At 54.9% G+C, this 18,551-nt stretch overlaps 3 protein-coding genes and 1 non-coding gene across 13 annotated transcripts in view; 1 reads left to right on the top strand and 3 right to left on the bottom strand.

Annotated features, from left to right (window-relative positions):
• Positions 1-2,094: 2,094 nt before the first annotated feature.
• On the bottom strand, positions 2,095-9,949 carry RANBP1 (RAN binding protein 1). Of its 2 annotated transcripts, none has more exons than XM_042910811.1 (6): positions 9,782-9,949; positions 8,321-8,457; positions 5,994-6,151; positions 3,760-3,888; positions 3,028-3,093; positions 2,095-2,520 (listed from the first exon to the last, which is right to left on the bottom strand). In XM_042910811.1, exons 1-6 carry the CDS (start codon positions 9,794-9,796, stop codon positions 2,396-2,398), a joined length of 630 nt encoding a protein of 209 aa, XP_042766745.1. In that variant the 5' UTR covers positions 9,797-9,949; the 3' UTR covers positions 2,095-2,395. The 2 variants fall into 2 exon arrangements, with proteins under 2 accessions (XP_042766745.1, XP_042766747.1); XM_042910813.1 differs by having other exon boundaries at positions 2,095-2,517; positions 9,782-9,948.
• On the bottom strand, positions 2,871-2,996 carry LOC122204313. The gene has a single exon (XR_006195609.1). It is a non-coding gene; the product is annotated as a small nucleolar RNA SNORA77 (small nucleolar RNA).
• Positions 9,950-10,103: 154 nt separating the features above from the next.
• TRMT2A (tRNA methyltransferase 2 homolog A) lies at positions 10,104-15,093 on the top strand. 6 transcript variants are annotated; one of them, XM_042910808.1, is made up of 13 exons: positions 10,104-10,225; positions 10,388-10,469; positions 10,709-11,271; positions 11,530-11,638; positions 11,924-12,105; positions 12,292-12,406; positions 12,502-12,614; positions 12,693-12,804; positions 13,419-13,541; positions 13,755-13,830; positions 14,067-14,261; positions 14,378-14,474; positions 14,594-15,093. In XM_042910808.1, the coding sequence occupies exons 2-13, from the start codon at positions 10,446-10,448 to the stop codon at positions 14,823-14,825; spliced, it is 1,941 nt and encodes a 646-aa protein (XP_042766742.1). In that variant the 5' UTR covers positions 10,104-10,225; positions 10,388-10,445; the 3' UTR covers positions 14,826-15,093. The 6 variants fall into 6 exon arrangements, with proteins under 6 accessions (XP_042766742.1, XP_042766739.1, XP_042766743.1 ...); XM_042910805.1 differs by having other exon boundaries at positions 10,105-10,225; positions 12,499-12,614; XM_042910809.1 differs by having other exon boundaries at positions 10,105-10,225; positions 12,499-12,614; positions 14,076-14,261.
• Positions 15,094-16,013: 920 nt separating this feature from the next.
• DGCR8 (DGCR8 microprocessor complex subunit) overlaps positions 16,014-18,551 on the bottom strand; it is a 36,823-nt gene continuing 34,285 nt past the window's right edge. For all 4 annotated transcript variants that reach the window (XM_042910119.1, XM_042910116.1, XM_042910118.1 and 1 more), the window contains one exon: positions 16,014-17,624. In XM_042910119.1, coding sequence (XP_042766053.1) covers positions 17,541-17,624 — 84 coding nt within the window. In that variant the 3' untranslated portion in view covers positions 16,014-17,540. The remainder of the gene's footprint in view (positions 17,625-18,551) is intronic.

An 18,551-nucleotide genomic window follows, 5' to 3' on the forward strand; every position in this document is an offset into this window, starting at 1 on the left:
CCCAGGCCCCCGGAAGCCTCTGGATGCAGGCCCACCCTTGGGGAGGCATTCCTCCCAACACGCTCCCAACTGGTGGCTCTTGCCCAGGTCTGACTCCAGGTCTGTGTAGGGGTACCAGGATGGCTGAGAGCTCTGAGTGCCAAGCACTGGTCATGGAAAGAAGGGGTGCTTGTTACCTCCTTGGTGACATCCCTGCAGACTTGCCTGGGCAGAGGGGGGTCCTGGTGGGGGAGAGGAGTGCTGGGGGGAGAACCAGTGAGGCCTCCGGCCCAGGAGTCCTCTCCTAAGGAGCTAAGATGCCCAAGAGAAGGAAACCACAGCAGAAAGCTTGCCCAATTTGCAGCCCAGTGGACTGACCTGGAACAGAAAGGTACATCATCTCACTTCTTACTCCATCCCCAATATTGTCAGCATCTCAATTCTGACTTTACCATTGCCTTTTTGCCACAGGGAGGAACCCAGCTGAAAAAACACTGGCTGGGGAGCAAGGCAGAGCCCCCCCTACCCCCCAACACACCCCTGCTGACATCCCTGCTCACTGGTGAGACCCACTGTCAGGACTGCATGTCTCCCTTTCTGCAGCACATTCTGCATTGTCAGCAAGCCACACCTTTATTTTTTATTTTATTTTTTAGCAAGCCACACCTTTAAATGCACCCCATTAATGTAGCCTGGTCACAGCACAGCTCTGTTCCCCAGCCATTCTGAGGGGCCTACCCCGCTGTCAGGGTTTTAACCCCTTGGAGACACAATTCATCACCCAAGAGGAAAGAAGTCAGCCTGTGGTTTTACATCAAGTGGGATTTATCTTGTTTTGGAGCCCAAAGCAAAGACTATTAAACAACCATTCTGTGCTGAAAGGGATGTCTGACTGCCCTTCCCTGAAGGATCAAGCCCTGGGCAGACTTACACACATCAGTGCATCCAACAGAGGCCCATACAGAAGCAACACCTGTCCTTTACAACACCAAAATTCCAATTCAAGATAGGCAAAGTGCATTTCACAAGCTTCAATGTCCTTCCTTGGCGGGAAGGACCTCTGTGCCAACACCAACTTCAAGAGCATCCAGACCTGTACCTCTAGAGGCCCAAGGCTGCCAGAACACAATGCTGACCAGCAAAGTTTTGTTTGGCTTTCAAAAAAAGAGCAGCTTCCTTTGGAGGTGCATCCCCCAGAGGGAACAAGGATCCAAGGTTTGGAATCAGACACAAGTCACAGGACACATTGGGAAGTTGGACAGAACAGGACACGGCTAAAAGACTGGCCACAACGTAAAGCACCTCTAGCAGGTGTTAATGACCAATAGCCGAGTGAGAGTGCATCCACTCCAGACCCCAGTCCTAACTTGCTCCTCCCCCACTGGAGGGCAGTATGGCCACACTTCATAACCCAGGCGGTCTCCTGGGACCCTTTACCACATATGCTTTTGAAAAGCCTGCTGGTGCACTGAAAAGCCTTTCCCCCATTTAAGATAATGTTTAGAGACCATTTGTTTTATAAGACAAACCCCTAAATGGCACTAACCCATTTGCATTCTTGAAAACGTCCCTTTATTTAAAGCTACTGCAGATGTCCAAAATTGCACCCAGATGGAGACACCATTGAGTGAGCGGGTAAGACAGTTCTCTCCAAGCATGGCAGTGAGCTGTCCAACAAGGGCTGTGGGGCCGAGTCCCACCAACACAGTGCACCAGACTGGACATGTGTGCTATGGGACTGGCCCTTCCCTCCACCAGGGCAGAGGGCCAACCAAACACGGCCTCAACCAAAGCCTGGAAACACACTTGGCCGTCTTGCACCAAAAGCCAGGGTACTCTGGCAGTCTTCCTTTCCCTACCTCAGAGGCAAAAAAACAACAAAAAAGCCTATTCCTTGCCACAGGGCAGAACCGCATGAGTCCCCCCCCCCCCCCCCCAGCACACCTGCCCCACCTCGGCTGCATCATGGCCCCAGGGACCAACAGCTGCCCTGAGCCCACAGCAGAGCCAGAGGTGATGAGTGAGACCCGCAGCGCTGCTCCAACATCCTGGAGCCAGGAGGAACCCACACTGCTCCCAGGACAGGGCCGGCGCACACATGGTCCTGCCTCTGCGCAGGTTTCAAATGTGTTGTTTATTCACTATTTTTGATGACTATAAATAAGTGTTTCCACTATGGAAAAGAAAGTTAGCACAGTACATTTTCATGACTGGGGAATGGATTTTCTGAAGTCATCTTCAATAGGGCAAAAACTTAGAAAAAAACCACCTGAATGTTGGAATTCAGTTCTTTATATAAAGTCCCTTGTAAAAACAAAACAGAATAAAAACAAACTGAAAAGAAGGGGCAGGGCAAAATTTTAAAAAAGAAAAAAGAGGAAAAGAATGGAAGGAAGAGAAAACAAGGGAAGGCGGCTTATTGCTCCTCCTCCGCTCTATCCTTGGTCTCGGCGTCTTCCGACTCCTTGCTCTCCTCCTTCACCGAGAGAGCTTCTAGCTTCTCGGCCACCTTCTCAGCATTGTCGTTTTTGCCCGACCCTGCTAAGACATAGGGGGACACAGTAAGAAAACAGAGAAGCACCACTCTTCCCAGCCCACCCACCTCCTGTGACCCTGGGCGAAGGCCACAGGGCAGGCCACTTCACCATGTGCCAGCCAAGGCAGCCTCCAGGGTCACCCAAATTAAGAGCTCACACCTAGGACCATGGTCAGGCAGCTCAGTTATATCGGGCTCCAAGTAAGCAAGTGACTGTGAGGACCTCTTGAAGCCCCTTTGGCCTCTGGTGGGCTCTAGCCAGACGTCATTTTACTTGACGGCCAGCCTGGGTGCTGTGAGGCCAGGCCAGTGAGCACATGCTTGGGGCCTCTATGGCTACCTCACTCCCCAGAAGCACCGTGTCCCCAGACAACTGCATCACCCTTGATAGGTCAAGGTGGTCACAGCACCCTGGGATGTTACTCTGGCAGACGGAAAAAGCACCCGCCTGGGGCTGCAGCCAGGTGCAGAGTGAGTCTGCGAGGCAGTCCCCACCCCCAACTCCACGTCACCTTTCTTTTCTCTCTCTTCAATCTCTTTCCTGCATTCTTCAAACTTTGTTTTAAATTTCTGTGCATCTGCAGAAAGAAGAGAAGAGACCTCCTAAGAGCCCTAAAAGGTCTGAAGAGCCAAGATTCACAAAGGGCTCGTCCCATGGGTGACTTAAGGACACAGCCCTGGGCTCACTCTTGCCTGGACCAAGCAGTGACTGTTTCTCAAGTCCCTCCAGGGACTGGTAGCTAGGTTGGCCCACCTCCCTCCACCTGACTCTGTGACAATTTGGGCAGAATGGTACACAGCACTGGTGGCCGTGTAAAACCAAGGGGTCAGGAGCCTCCTGGCCAGACACTCTGCTCTCCACTCATGTCAGAGTAGCTACTAGATGAGGCCCACTGGGCACTTGTGACAATCAGGGCTGGAAAAGACATCCAAGCTGGGGAGAGGTCACCATGGGCCTGGGATCCCAGCACCTGCTGGCAGTCAGGTGGCTGCGAGGGGACATGCCTGCCCTGGGTAGACTGGATGCCCAGCTCCCTTTGAGGTTAAGAGGGAAAAGGCACTGCTCTCATCAGAGCCCACATGAAGCCTCAAGGGTACACAGGTCGACTGCAGCACTCACATTCCTGCCCCTGAGAGAGCACCAGACAGCACAGTGAGACTGGTCCCTCCCACAAGCTTTTCACAGGCACTATCAGTTCTTCCTGAAAAGCAGTACCCAAGGGCCTGGTGGCTCTTCTGCTTACTTTCAGCATTTAGGAAGCGGATGGCCAGCAGCTCTGGCTTGGGGCACTCATCGGCAAAGTCGGCGTGGGTGTTCCAGACCCAGGCACGGTCGCTGCCTGCGTTCGGCTTCAGCTCCATCATTGGCGTGACTGGGGAAGAAGAGCCATGTGAGGATCCTGACAACTGCTGCGAGACTACCCCGCCAACAGGAGGTCCCGCCTTGGGGTCCACCAACCAGGCCTAGACAAACTCCTGTGGGATACAGGATCTTACTCAAACCTCTTTGAAAATGTCCCATGTTCACTTAAAACCAGGACTGTCCTGGAATGTCTGGGTGGCTCAGTCAGTTAAGTGGCCCAGTTTGGCTCAGGTCATGATCTCACAGCTCGAGGCTTGTGAGTTCGAGTCCCACATCGGGCTATGTGCTGACAGCTCAGAGCCTGGAGCCTGCTTCTGATTCTGTGTATCCCTCTCTCTCTGCCCTGCTCGCGCACTGTCTCTTTCTCTCTCTCAAAAATAAACAAACATTGAAAAAAAAAAAACAGAAAAAAAACAAAAAAAACCCAGAGGACTGTCCTAAATCTGGGAACAGGGTGACCTGCTCCCTGACGAGAAGAACACCTCAGAAAGGATCTCCAATCCCACTGGAACAAGGGCTCCAACGCCAAGAGAGCCACTCATGCCCAGCCCTTCCTGTGGAGCACCCATCATGTAGCTATGTCCTTGCTCAACCACACCATCAGGTAGCTGGCCCATTGGGAAGTGGGGGACAGAAGCCATAAGTGGGGTAATCATCCAGGAGGACATGGAGTCAGCTTTGCACTTGCCAGGGTCCCTAGGAGACAAGGCCACCACAAGTAGATACCATGGGCCCTAGTGACATGCACATACACCATGGAATAAGTAGGAATCTGGAATAAGCAGATACACCCATGTCCTCAGGCTCTGCACAGACCCAAAAGGAGAAACTGACTGCGCAAAGAACAAGAGCACACTTGTGCACCCCTGTGCCCCTGGCAGAGGTCTCCAGGGACCTGAGCATATACTGACCACCTGAACCGGGAACAGTCACACCATCCCCATGCAGACACCTGGCGAGCCCTTGACCTCTACAGAGCACAGAGATGCCATGGCCTCCTGCTGCCACCACCCACCTGGCACATTAAGGGTCTATGGTATGTAGGGGTCCCAGAACACACCTGCAACTCAGAAACAACCCAGTGATCTGACAAGGCTCCTGAAGAAGCATAGGGTGTCAGGAAGTCCCCTGGGGAGCGATTCAAATTGGAGTGGAGGCCAGGGGCCAGAGCAGACAGGTGGGGGAAGAGGGAGAGACACAAGAGGACTACCAGAATGGCCCCTAAGGAAGGCAAGAAAGCCCCTCCCTGCCACCTCTCAGGACTTCTGCAAACCCGCCCATCTTTCCACATCACCCTCAAGAGCTGCTCTGCTCAGGTTCCTGCCAGGTCACCCCAGGTGTCCAGAAGAGGGGCCCTCCCTTGCCAGACATGCATTCTACCCAGTAACACAGACACAGCACCGGATCAGGAATGGAGCCCAAGACACATCTACTTCCAAACACACATAGCACTGCAGAACAACCTAGCAGCCAAAAGACTGATATGGCGGGGACTTACTGTCACCCCTTCACAGGCCAGGCCTGGTATGGCTTTCCCCAGACCCTCCCATCCCCCAACCATGTTGAGCCCAGGGTTAATGCATCACACCTGTTCAAGGGCCTCAACCTGTCACCACCCACTACCTGTTTGGTCTCACAGACACCTAAAGATGAGGCAGCCACCTTCTCTCTGCACCCCTTCCCCTCTGTGTTCTCACCAGGGAACACCCGGCAGGGACAGAACACACCAAAGAGTGGGAAGGCTGCCTACTGGGCACATCAAAATACAAATGGGAGCACACATCCTCACAGCACTGCCCAATCCTTGGGCAGGTGCTCCACGGACCTAAGCCCACACTGGGGCTCTGCTTCCACCCCATCATGTCCTTTCTGCTTGGGCTCCACATCTTGTGTGCTATAAGCTTCTCTGCAGGTCTGCTCTGAGTACAGAGCATGCTGGAAAACTTCATTTCCTATTTTAAGTTCAAAACACACTGCAAATATGCACTCTATGTCATAATGCACTCCCAGATTCCTAGCCCAGCACTGAAAGCAACCTGCCCAAAGATCTGAAAGGTATCCTCATGTGCAGCGCTGGAACTTAGAGTGAAAACACACTCCCAAGAGGCCACCTACTGTAGTGGTTGGCGCATATCTTCAGGGTCTTGTCCCTCCTCATGAGGAGGCGGATGGTCCCTTTCTCCTTATGCTTCAGAAGCTTGACATCACCTGTGCCTCGTTCCTTCCATTCTGGGAGATCGTTCTCTGAAGCAAATCGGAATAGCTTTGCCCGCCTTCAAGAAAAGCCATTACAAGAGAGCTTAAATGTGTGTGAAGACAGAATAAACAGTCAAACGTTTGCTGGCAAACAACACTTATTTCCTGTACCTGGCGTCTCCACGGACGCCCCCTCCTTTCTTTGTACTTCTAGGACGATTAAGTCAAAAAATTACCAAAAAAGCAAAACAACATTCCTAGTATTTACTTGGAATAATGAAGTGAAAAAGAAAAGGGATTTCTACAACCACAGAACTTTCCAATTTTAGTATATGTGCTGCCGAAGCGAGTACAACAACCACAAAACTTTCCAACAGAAAGACACAACTTCTCAACAAAGACACCTCCTGAATATGCTGGGCTTGCCTGTGACCGTAGTGCAGGGGAGCCCCTGGTGTCCCATAGGGCTGCAGAGGGTAGCAAGGAAGCAGATGGAGGTTGAGGACCCCTGCCCTCCACAGGGCCAGCCCTTCCCTCTGCTGTGAGATGCACCCTGTGTTTCCCAGGCCCCCCAACCCAGAGAGACCTCTGCAGACCTCTCTGTTCAGGCCACGAGGCTCTGGCCCAAAGTCTTGCCTTTTTGCTCTGAGTAGCACCTCACACTGGGCCCAGCCAAGGCTCCCACCCAGATGGGCTCCCATGGTGAGCCCAGCAGTCCTGCCTTTAGGACTTCAGGCTGATGTCCTCCATTGCCTTACCCACAGGACCCCAGCCTTGCTGGTCCATTTCCTGCACCACACTCTGCTCTCTCTCCCAAACTCAATTCCGTTACGGGAGACAGTGCCTTCACAAGGATGCCCCCAAAGCTTTCACCTGGAGCCCAAGGGCCCAGACGCAAAGGCCTGACCTGCTGGCCTCACTTCCCTCAGGAAAGGCCTGTGTCCAGGACACTGAAAGCAGTTCTCGGCCCTGTGAGGGCTGAAGAGGGTAAGAACAGCAGCACCAGCTGCTGGGAGGAGCCAGCCCCTGGCTGCAGCACCATTTCCGGGCAAACCAGAGACGTGGAAAACCAGTATCTTCAGGGACTCACCTACCACTCTGAGACCAAGAGGATGTATATGACTCTCCTTCCCCAGGCCTTTGGGGGTGGTGGGAAAGGGCTGGTCTCCCCAGTCTGCCTTCCTCAGAGGGAGGGATCACTGTTCCTGCCCCCCACTCACAGCAAAGCACTCAAATCCTCATCTGGCTTCTTAGTTAGAATCTGAAGAAGGTGGGGGAACTCCACTTGGACAGGAAAAACGCTCCAGCCTGTTTCCATTAACTTGTGACTGAGTCTAACGTTTCCTGTGATTCTGAGTACAGACAACAGGTCAGTCTCAGCAGTGTGGATTTTGTCGCAGACATCTCAACACATGGCTGGTGCCAGTAATACTTAAAAACGACACATGCCGTCATAGCCTCACACTGAAGGTGTCAAACACATGCAGGATAGTATTTAGAAAGTAATCTCGATAAGCATAACACATCCATTTTCATTTGTAATTCCAGGCATTATTTTGTGCATTAAAAACGCTGAATTGGGAGTTCACAAACTTCAGGATGCCAAAGTCTGGCGTGCAAAAGAAAAATAATATTAATAATGGTAGAGACTCCCTATTCAACCAGAAGAAGGGGGCCATGGGAGTTTTGGGAGGTAGCAAGCCTGTAAGGTGACATGAACAGGAGGCTGTGGAGATGCACCTTGGTGGGCAGAGCAGCAGGGACAGGACACCAGGGAGCACCTGTGCTCTCCACAGCACTGGCCGCTGGGAAACAGGGGCACCCAGTGAAGAGTTATCCAAAGAGTAGATTCTAACAGCGGCCCTGATTTTCCACGTAGGATTAGTCATCACACAATTCCAAGCCCTTTCTTCAGCCCCAGTCCAATTTAAGGTCAGGCCAAGACCTTGACACCTGTAAAAACTGTAACTTCAATCTTACATTAAAAGATACGTGTTTCTCAGGATGCCTGGGTGGCTCAGTTGGTTAAGCCTCCAACTTTGACTCAGGTCATGATCTCATGGTTCATGGGTTCGAACCCTGCGTCGGGCTCTGTGCTGACACCTCTGAGCCTGGAACCTGCTTCAAATTCTGTCTGCCTCTCTCTCTGCCCCTCCCCTGCTCACACTCTGTCTCTCAAAAAACAAACACAAAAAAAAAAAAAAAAAAAAAGATACATGTTTCTGGAGCAACATGAGCTTACTTACATTTTAAAAAGCTCTTCTTCATCTTCTTCCAGCGTTTTAATTTCTTGCTCAGGAAGAGACACTATAGGCTCAAACTGGGGGTCATGGTTGGACTCATCTGCATTCTCAGTGGAAGTGTCATGGTCCTCATGGGTGTCCTGTGGAGTGAGGTGCAGAGAGGTGACTCTGCTGGTGCCAGAGCGTGCCCCTCACCCAGAGCTCAGCAGTGGGCACCCCTCCTAGTGAACGGCCTCATCCCCAAACAAGAGATTAAGCCCACAGTCTTTCATATAAGGGTTTGCATGCACAGAGTGCAATAAGATGCTGAATTTCAGCACCCTCCCCAGATGCATCAATCACATCTGTGCACATACTGGGGTTCCTAAATTGAGCCACCTACTGGCAGATGAGAAACTGCCTCATCACTTGAACCTCAGTTTCCTCATCTGTAAAATGTGGATAATCACAAGGGCAAATGATTAAAAGATGCAATGACAGAAGAGGGTCTCAAGTGGAGTTGTCACCCTTTAATCAAAAAGCAACCATTTGGGTTTTTACTGGTTGAGAAAAATCTGTGCTCTTGCTTAATAGAAAGGAAAAAGGTTGCTACAGGATGGCTAGTGCTTACACGCAATTCACAGTTCTATCAGCAATTTGATCTTAAATCAGAAAGTTGATGTGTCAACAGAAATCGTACAATGAACCCTAAGATTCTGATGCAATTTATTAAACTACAGGGCACAAAGAATCATATTTGAGGTTCAAGTCTCACAGAACACGTGGCTTGATGATCTATAAATCCGTAAGCTGGGAGACCTCCCTACCAGACTCGAGCCAAAAAAGAAAATATATAAGCTTTCATTGCTTTCCTTGGTTGGATAAGCACTGCGGCTCCACCAGGGTCAGCTCACCCGAGCAGATGCCCTCGGACAACAAAGCCACCCCGACTCTGGGTCGGTTCGACCAGGACCCGTCCACCCCGCTGAAACGTGAGTTTCTGCCACAGAGGCCTGTGGCGGCTCAAGACGTGAGAACAGAATGAATGAAGTACTGCGTAGGCGACGGGAGGAAGGGACGCACGGTTTTGGTGGGAAGCCTGCAAGTGGGCCGAGCCAGGGGAAACCCGCCACCCGCCCCACTTCTCAGGCGAGCGGCGAAGTAAACTCGAGACCGAGGAGTCGGGGCGGCGGGCCGCCCCACGCCTGGATGGAGCTTCCCGGCCCCACTTGGGACCGCCCCAAGGTCACGCGGGCGCCAGGCAGCCCCCGAGCCCGCGGAGCCATCGTGCGACCTGGCTCCGAAGGCCTCCAGCCCCCAGGCCGCGCTCCCCAAAGTTCCGACCCCGCGCCACCGAGGCCCCACAGGAGCCGAGCCCACAGGCCAGCGGGGGTTGGCAACGGCGGCGCGGGCCGCCCACGTGGCCGCCGATAGCGGCCTCGGCCTCCCGGCCCCCGCCCAGTCCCCACCCGAGCCCGGCCGCACCTTGGCGGCCGCCATGGGGACGCGGCGGCGGCGGCTCGGCTGGCTCGGTCGTCGCTGGCTCCGCGGCCTCTCGGCGGCTAGTCGTGGCTCCTTTCCTCCGCGTCTGGCGCCGGCGCCTCCCGCCCTCCCGCTCTTCCCTCCGCCCCGCGACCCGAACCCCGACCCCTGACCCCGGCGGCGGGAAACGCGACGCGATTCAAAACCAGTGCAGCTTTATTGGCTCACACGGCGGACATCTCATTGTCCAGCCCACCCCGCGCTTCCCGCCAAAACGCCCGGCGGCCCCCGCGCGCGCTTCCGCCCCACCGCAGCGCGTGCCCCTCGAGCACGAGAAAAGGGCTGGGGGTAGGAGGTGACGCGTGGTGATGATGTCACCGGAAGCCAGGATGATAGAGACGCGCGGCCTCGGCTGCACGCGCTGGCGGCGGGAGAGCGGCCGGCTAGGTGAGCGGCCGGCGCAGGCCCCTGGCGGGCAGGCGGCACACCCCATGCCCGAGGCCCGAACCTGAGCACGGAGGGTTCGAGTCCCGCCTTGTCCGGGGTGGAGCCGGGGATAGACCTCGCGGCGTCGCACCCGCCCTCTGAGCGCCTGCCTCCCTTTGCCAGGACCAGGACGAGGTGGCGGAGGCAGCCCTCGTGGAGCCCCCAGTCCGGGCAGCGGACGATGAGTGATAAACTCGACAGTGAAGTAAAGTGAAGGGAGATTCTGATGGGAGACCGGGTGGGAAGGGATGGAGATGGGGGCGGAGGGGGAAACCCCTGGGAGAAAAGTGGGATCGGAGGTGAGTTGGGAGAGGAGGGAAGGGAATGGGGGGTGAGGCTGGGCATAGGGTCCACTAATGGAGGTCTGGATGTGGGGCTAGCGAACTGGGGCGTTCAGGTTCTAGGGTGCAGCCCGCAGCCCAGCCCCTGCCTGTCTCCACACAGGGCCCTGTGCCCATGGAGGGCTGCAGCCAGGACAGCAACAGTGCCCAGGGCAGCCCTGAAGCCCTAGCCCCTCAGGAGGAAGAGGAGGAGGAGGAAGGTGGGGCTGGGGTGGCTGCAGAGTCTGTACCTCAGCCTGGGCTCTACAGCTACATCAGGGACGACTTGTTTACCTCGGAGATCTTCAAGTTGGAGCTGCAGAATGTGCCTCGCCACGCCAGCTTCAGTGATGTCCGACGCTTTCTGGGCCGCTTTGGCCTACAGCCTCATAAGACCAAACTCTTTGGGCAACCTCCCTGCGCCTTTGTGACATTCCGTAGCGCCGCTGAGCGGGACAAGGCTCTGCGCGTGCTGCACGGTGCCCTCTGGAAGGGCCGTCCACTCAGCGTGCGCTTGGCCCGACCCAAGGCTGATCCCATGGCCAGAAAGAGGCGGCGTGAGGATGAGGGTGAGCCCACGGCCACATGCATCGCAGATGTAGTGACCCCATTTTGGACCGTGCCCTATGCTGAGCAGCTTGAGCGGAAGCGGTTGGAGTGCGAGCAGGTGCTACAGAAGCTCGCCAAGTGAGTGCGGGTGATCACCCTCTTGGCCCTGGAACTTTGCTCAGCTCTATGCTTGTTCAGCCATCCCGTGCTCTGTATAGACATCCTTAAGGCCTGCATGGTCTCTTGGGTAGCTAACCACTGAGACCCATGTGTAACCAGTGGGGACACTGAGATCCCAAGGGAGGGGCCCAGAAGACCTGGGTATTTGGAGAGTGGCTGGGGAGGGTTGCAGGGGCAGCGGGCTGAGTCCAACCTTGGCCCCACCTCATCCTGCAGGGAAATTGGGAGCACCAACCGCGCCCTGCTGCCCTGGCTGCTCTCACAGAGGCACAAGCACAACAAGGCCTGCTGCCCGCTGGAGGGGGTTAGGCCATCACCCCAGCAGGTCAGGCCCGGCTGGTGTGGCCAGAAACTCACCTCATGTTCTTAAAGGAGCTCTTCTCACTTATCTTTGCCATCCCTTTTCATGCTTTGTATTTATTTTTCCTATTTCTCACATGACTGTTACTTGTTGTCAGCCCCATCTCCTGGACTGCCAGGCACTGTGGGGGAACTAGAGCCTCTTGCTCACCACCATCTCACTTGATGAGCTGTTCTGTCCACTCACAAGTGCTGGATGGCCAGGGTAAGGTCAGGCATGTCTCTCTGCCTCCCTCTACCCTCCCTGCAGACCGAATATCGTAATAAGTGTGAGTTTCTGGTTGGCGTCGGGGTGGATGGGGAGGACAACACAGTCGGCTGTCGGCTTGGCAAGTACAAGGGCGGGACATGTGCTGTGGCAGCCCCCTTTGACACCGTGCACATCCCTGGGGCCACCAAGCAAGTGGTGAAGGCTTTCCAGGAGTTCATCCGGTGAGGGCTTATGGCTGGGCTAGGGGCCCCAAGAAGTCCTGAGGTGGTGGGAGCAGAGGGCCTGCCTGGGGGATCCTGGGATTGTGATCTGGTGGGTGGCGCTGGAGGGGAGAGCAGGGAGACTGCTCGCCCAGTCCTGGTTGGCAGATATTGAGGACTCAGGGCCGCTCATGGCTCCCACCACAGGTCCACTCCATACTCAGCGTACAACCCAGAGACATACTCAGGCCACTGGAAGCAGCTGACTGTGCGCACCAGCCGCCGTGGCCAAGCCATGGCCATTGTTTACTTCCACCCTCAGGTCTCAGGCAAGGAGGCCCTGCTGGGGGAGGGTGTCTGGGCCACAGTGAGTTGTGATGCAACTTTACAAGGCCTTTTCTACTGCTTACCCAGAAGCTGAGCCCTGAGGAACTGGCTGGGCTGAAGGCCTCCTTGGCACAGCACTTCATGGCAGGGCCAGGCAAGGCCACTGGGGTGACCTGCCTCTACTTTGTAGAGGAGGGACAGCGGTGAGGACCCTGGGTAGGGATGGGGTGGGTCTCTGCAAGGGCTAGTGATACTGATGGACCTTACCCTACCATCCACAGAAAGACTCCCAGTCTGGAGGGCCTGCCCCTGGAGCACGTGGCTGGAGACCGATGCATCCACGAGGACCTGCTGGGGTTGACCTTCCGGATCTCCCCTCATGCCTTCTTTCAGGTAGCCCCAAATTTCTTAGGATCATGAGGACACATGGAGGGAGACCTGACATGATATCAAGATGTGATGGAGACAGTGGGCTAGGGCAGTGACAAAGGATTAGCCTGGCAAGAGACCTGGGAATAATGTCCAGGCAGGGGAGCCACAAGGATTGTAAAGTAGATGAAAGATCATTTGCCATTGGATTCTTTGACAACCCTCTTGGAGAGCCATATGTGGGGTGTGAGAACAGGAGCTGGAGTAATGCCAGGGCTCTGGTGTGAGCTCTAGTACTCAGAAAAGAGCAATTATGAAAATTGATCGAGGGGTGGTGATATCAGCATCGTTGCCTTTTAAAGCTAGGAGACTGAGGTTGCCAGGCAACCCTCATGGGATTGAGGGTCAGTCTGAGGACTAGGCTTCTGGCTCCCTGATGGTTAGACGTAGGGGAGGGGTAGGATCGGGAGACCTAGGAAGAAAGTGAGCGAGCCAGGAATTGGGCCACAGAGGCAGGAAAGATGCCCAGGGAATGCAAGTGTTTGGCATGGGGCAGTGGGGGAGGTGGGCAGGAGGGGAAGCCAACTTGGGCAGCAGGGCTCCCCTGACATCCTTGACACTGCCGGCTCACCCTCCAGGTGAACACCCCAGCAGCCGAGGTGCTCTACACAGTCATCCAGGACTGGGCCCAGCTGGACACAGGGAGCACAGTGCTAGACGTGTGCTGCGGCACTGGCACCATTGGCCTGGCACTGGCCCCGGTGAGCCCTCCTGCCCTGCCTGTGGATACCCTCCCCACACTACCCATATTGTCACCTGCCTCATGATCCTCCGTGATCCCCAGCCCGAAGACTAAGGTTAACCGTAGTCTGCCAGATTCTCTTCCACTCTCCAAATGCCTCCTGCTGTTCCCTTCCCTAAGAAGTCCCCAGGATGGGTCAGAATGCCATGAGTCTGTCCTTTACTGGTTTCAGAAGGTGAAGAGAGTTGTAGGAATTGAGCTGTGCCAGGAGGCTGTGGAAGATGCCCGGGTGAATGCCCAAGACAATGGTGAGAGCCAGCGCCCCACAAAGGTGGGCAGCAGATGCCTCTGCTGCATACCTCAGCACAGCACCTGGGACCCACCAGGTGGTTCTTAGGGCCCATGGTGGGTGGGGTGAGGGCAGAGTACAGGAGGGCTCCTATTACGTGAACTTAACACATGTCCAGGATGCCTGAGGCTGCCTGATGGGGGAAGGTGAACAGGCTCCCTAGACAACAGGCTTTCCTAATACATCTCTGGCCAGGGACTTCAGGACACCAGGCAAAGCCCTGTGGGGGAGAGTGTCCTTGGTCCCCTGACAGGGCTGTCATGCCATGTCCAGAGTTGAGCAATGTTGAGTTCCATTGTGGGAGAGCCGAGGACCTGGTACCCGCTCTGGTGAGCAGACTGGCCTCCCAGCGGCTCGTTGCCATCCTGGACCCTCCTCGTGCTGGCCTGCGTAAGTGGTCTCCATTTGGGGGTTGTTAAGGGGAAGACGGTGGGCAGGGATGTTGGGATGGCACACCAAGCTGTGCAGCCTCAGACCTGATGCCCATCCCATCTGGGTCTCCTCAGATTCCAAAGTGATCCTGGCTGTCCGAAGAGCTGAGAACCTCAAACGGCTCCTGTATGTCTCTTGCAACCCCCGGGCAGCCATGGGCAACTTTGTCGAGTGAGTGTGAGGTGGGGGGATCTGGGGTGGATTGGGGCCCTGCACACAACCTCCCCCTCCTCCACAGGAGCCCTTTCCAGACTCACGTGGCTGATCTTGACACTCCTTTCTCACCACAGCCTCTGCAGGGCCCCATCTAATCGGGTGAAGGGCACTCCCTTCCGGCCTGTCAAGGCTATGGCCGTGGACCTGTTCCCGCAGACCCCGCATTGTGAGATGCTCATCCTGTTTGAGAGGGTGGAGTACCCCAATGGCACAGGGGCCCTGGAGCCCCAGGACCCTCCAGCCCAGCCCCCACCAGGGTCCCCAGATGATACCCTGCAGGAAACTGGGGCTTCTACCTCTTCCTAGGTCCCTGAAGCACTAGAAACTTGCCCTTTCAGAACAGGGCCCAGTCTTCATCACTGGGGCAGAAGCCAAGGGGCTCCCCAAGTCCTTGCCTCACCTCAGGATGCTCAGGCAAGCACCTTGAGAGCATGAGACACAGCTGCCCCAACCAGGGTCAGCCTGTCCCCATGGACCCTACGCTCTTGTCCCCTACCCACCCCCCCCCCCCCCACACTCCTCTTCCCAAGTTCCTTTTGGGCTAGCTGGGGCACAGGGTCAGAATAAACCATTGCTGAACTACTGGCATGACTGATGAGCATTCAAGGTTGGCAGATGGGGCCTGCCCCTACTTTAGCCCCTACTGCGGGTGGGGGAGTGGGGGGGCGGGGGGAAGCCAGCAGGGCCCCTTGAGAACCCTGCCAAGACTAAGTCTGACCCCCCAGCTGCCAGTCCCTCCACATGGCCGGGAGTCACAGAAAATGTGCCAACAGTGCCAGATCTCATGCTTATTATCCTAAGAGAAGAAACCGGGAGCTCATGGCTCAGAGCCAGTTGTGCATGTGGGGTGGAGACATGGCAGGGGGCCAGGCCTATCTGCTGCAGGTCAGCCCAGCAGGCTGCACCACTCTTCCTGCACCCCAAGGGGAGGTTCCATCCCCAATCTGGCCCTGAGCTCTGAAGGGAGGCCACTGTTATGACCAAAGGCCAGGCTGGGACACTGCTCAGATGTTGCAAAAGCAGTGTCCCCAGGCAAATGCCTCAGCCCTGTGAGACAGGCTAAAGAGGGGGATACTGGCCAGCTGAGGGTCCACAAAGCCCCATAGCTTCACATGGTTAGAAGAAACAAACGCCAGTCATTCCCTTTTGGGACAGTTTTGCTTTATGCATTCAGACAATCAAGGCTCACCCTTAAAGCCACAGCTTAGCCACCACCTGGAAGGTACACAACAGGCAGTGGCCACATGGAGGTGGCATCAGTACAGGCTCCACCTGCCCTCTGCAGCCACAGCGTGGCTGTGTGCACACAACACTCACACCCACATAGGAGGGACAGAGGAAGGACACGGGGAGGCTGCAGCAAAGCTCGCTGCCTCTAGTAACGTGTGCACGAAGCTTTGGTTCACAATGGCGCATCTGGCTGTTCTGAGAGCAAACAGTCACAGTCAAATGATTATTCACAGCTGCAGACAGGAGGCAAAACAGAAGCAAGTGTCTAATTACAGCAACTTGATTTAAGGGTTTTGTTTATAAACGTCAACACAGAAGCCAACCTCAGTCGCATAGGTGGCAAGGGAGGGATACACTGTGGGTGGCACACAAGACCCAACATTGTCTTCCTGAAAACAAATGCCATCAACACCAACCACGGGGGACATGATGGAGAACAGGCACACCCGTGGAATGTGACAATGCAACCCAGCACTGGGCTCCTGCAGCTGACAGTGCACCAGGAGCACACAGCACCCTGAGCAGGCCCTGGTGACAGGGAACTGATGACTACCTGTACGATGCACATGGGGACAACCAAGGGCCCTAAGCACACCCACATCCTCTGGGGTTCAGGGCAGGAACACACTTATCCCTGCACTGGTCCACAGGAGCCACTTGGAAAACACAGGCTGCTGGTCAAAGTAACAGGCTGGCCACCAGGTCTGGCTGCATAGGGCAACTGCCCTTGAAATCCAGTGAAGCCATTGTCACAGGGAAGACAGCCACCATCCATGTGCTTATGCCAGGTCTGGAGAAGAGTGCCACTTTGTGATCACGGATGGATTGCACTGAGGGTCCTTATTTCCTCTTTTAAAATCCCCATGCTAAAATGCATTAACTTGTTTATATCTGCTACGTGACTCCAAATCTACCTTCTACTCTCACTGTAAAAGTTTCTTTCCAAATGCTAAAATTTCATAAAAGCTTTAAAAATTGATGGGTGGACAGATGGACTTGACTGTGCAAAAATCATTAGTAAAAAGTTGCCAGAGGCCAGTGAAGGTGAGGGGCCTCAGTGTCTTAAGAAGGCGTGTTTTTAGGACATTAAGACTTACTCAGAAAAATGGACCGCACGCCAACCCAGGACCAGGGCAACAAGCCAGGCATACACTGGCAATGCATTTCAAGGATGGTAAATAATCACCTTGAGGGTTTGCCTACAATCTCTGAAAAATAGTTCTGATTCTAAAATTGTGTTTATTTTAAACCAAAAAGGTCTGAAATACTCCTTCCTGTTATAACCTTTTCAGAGAAAAAGGGAAAACACAAGAGGCAGGGAAGGGGATGGGGGTCCCAGCGTGCGCCTTCTGACCAGGTCCCTGCAGTGGTCTGCGGGAACCCTGGGCACAGGGTACCACAGAACTTTGCCACCACTTTCTCATTTTATCTGACATTTGTCAGTGCATGTTATGTACTGACACACATGAAAACCTTCATCAAACCAGTCTGCAGCAAGTCCACATAAGCAGAGGTTATCCACAGTTATTGTCAAGCTCTTGGCTTCCACCTGTGTGGACAAGCAGAGTCCATCCTTGAACACGCCCACTCAGGCCTGTGGGCGGCCCCCAAGGAAGAGCTTTGTGGCCCTGCTGTCCCCCTGCACCAGAGCCCCACCCCTCTGGCCCTGACGGCAGATGCCTGGCCGCAGGGGAGGAACTCAGATCGGAGGCCCGAAGCTGCAGAGTGAGTGGCGTGAGGTCTCCCTGGCAGCAGAGCTGGCAGTCCCCGCGCCTGACCCTGCTGCCTCCCTCATACGTCCACAGTGCACAGGGGCTCGCCACCAGGCTGGGCAGACGCCACAATAGACATCTTGGGTTTCTTTCGTGTCTCCTCCTGAAAGAACAACAAAGGTCAGGGATGCCAACAAAGTAGGAACATGAGGCCAAGCGCAACTTCAGGCAAGAGGCTCCTGAGGCAGGGTGGATATGTGAGGGGGCAAGCTCAGCACACTGGTGCCAGGTAGCCTCTGGAGTAGGAGGGCACCACTGCTTTGCAGTATACCACATGAGAAGGAAGGTCTGAGGAGTGGACCAGATGGGGGCTGGCTGGGTCTCCCTGGATGCCATCTCAGAGAACTGTGTGCTGGTGCTTCCCTGGGAAGCAGACCACACACCCAGAAGTGAAGGGCCAAGGAAGTTACAGCCACCAGGGACAATCACGTAGGTGGTTCTCTCTCCCCATCCCAACTTGAGGGCAGGTTCTCTCTCCCCGCCCCAACTTGAGGCATCTCCTGGACCAGAAAGGCCAAACATACAACAGATTCTCATTCCCCACCTCCCCCTCCCTGGGGTTTTATATAGGCCTCCAGGCAAATACCACAGCTTCACAAGGTCCTAGCCTAGAAGACCCTCAGGCAAGTGGTTTTAGGAAGCTTCATCAGGACTAAGCCTTACCCAGGTTCAATGTTCTGTGAACCATGCTCCTCCCTCACAGAAATGACAAGGACCCAAAGAAGAAGAGGCCCAGGATGGCAGTCTGTGTCCCACAAGACCCTGAGAATGGGAGGCCTGGCTGGTATAACGTCCCTGCCTTCAAACTGAGTACTGAGTGGAAATACCCAGAAGGCAGGTCCTTCACAACCACAGGCCAGGGCTGAGAGTTCTATAATGTAACTAAAAAGTGAATTGATCTGATGCAAATGTCATGAATGCTGAAACGCAAGGAAAAGCACATCTACCCTAGAAGTGTTGAGGCTGACTTCCCTCCCATAGCTGCCAATGTGGCTGTGCTAGGTGCCCCTCCCCTCCCTTGAGGGCAAGA

The sequence above is a fragment of the Panthera leo genome, chromosome D3, assembly GCF_018350215.1.
Source record: "Panthera leo isolate Ple1 chromosome D3, P.leo_Ple1_pat1.1, whole genome shotgun sequence".
Classification (NCBI taxonomy): Eukaryota; Metazoa; Chordata; class Mammalia; order Carnivora; family Felidae; genus Panthera; species Panthera leo.

What these genes read in the sequence shown, in the direction of transcription:
- RANBP1 (XM_042910811.1), bottom strand. An exon ending in GAAGAAGAGCTTTTTAAAAT is followed by an intron (nt 6,152 to 8,320) that starts GTAAGTAAGCTC and finishes CTTTTCTTGAAG; the next exon opens with GCGGGCAAAGCTATTCCGAT. An exon ending in CCGCTTCCTAAATGCTGAAA is followed by an intron (nt 3,094 to 3,759) that starts GTAAGCAGAAGA and finishes TTCTTTCTGCAG; the next exon opens with ATGCACAGAAATTTAAAACA.
- TRMT2A (XM_042910805.1), top strand. Translation starts at nt 10,446, where the DNA reads ATGAGTGATAAACTCGACAGTGAA. An exon ending in TTAGGCCATCACCCCAGCAG is followed by an intron (nt 11,639 to 11,923) that starts GTCAGGCCCGGC and finishes CCCTCCCTGCAG; the next exon opens with ACCGAATATCGTAATAAGTG. An exon ending in CCCCTCATGCCTTCTTTCAG is followed by an intron (nt 12,805 to 13,418) that starts GTAGCCCCAAAT and finishes CTCACCCTCCAG; the next exon opens with GTGAACACCCCAGCAGCCGA.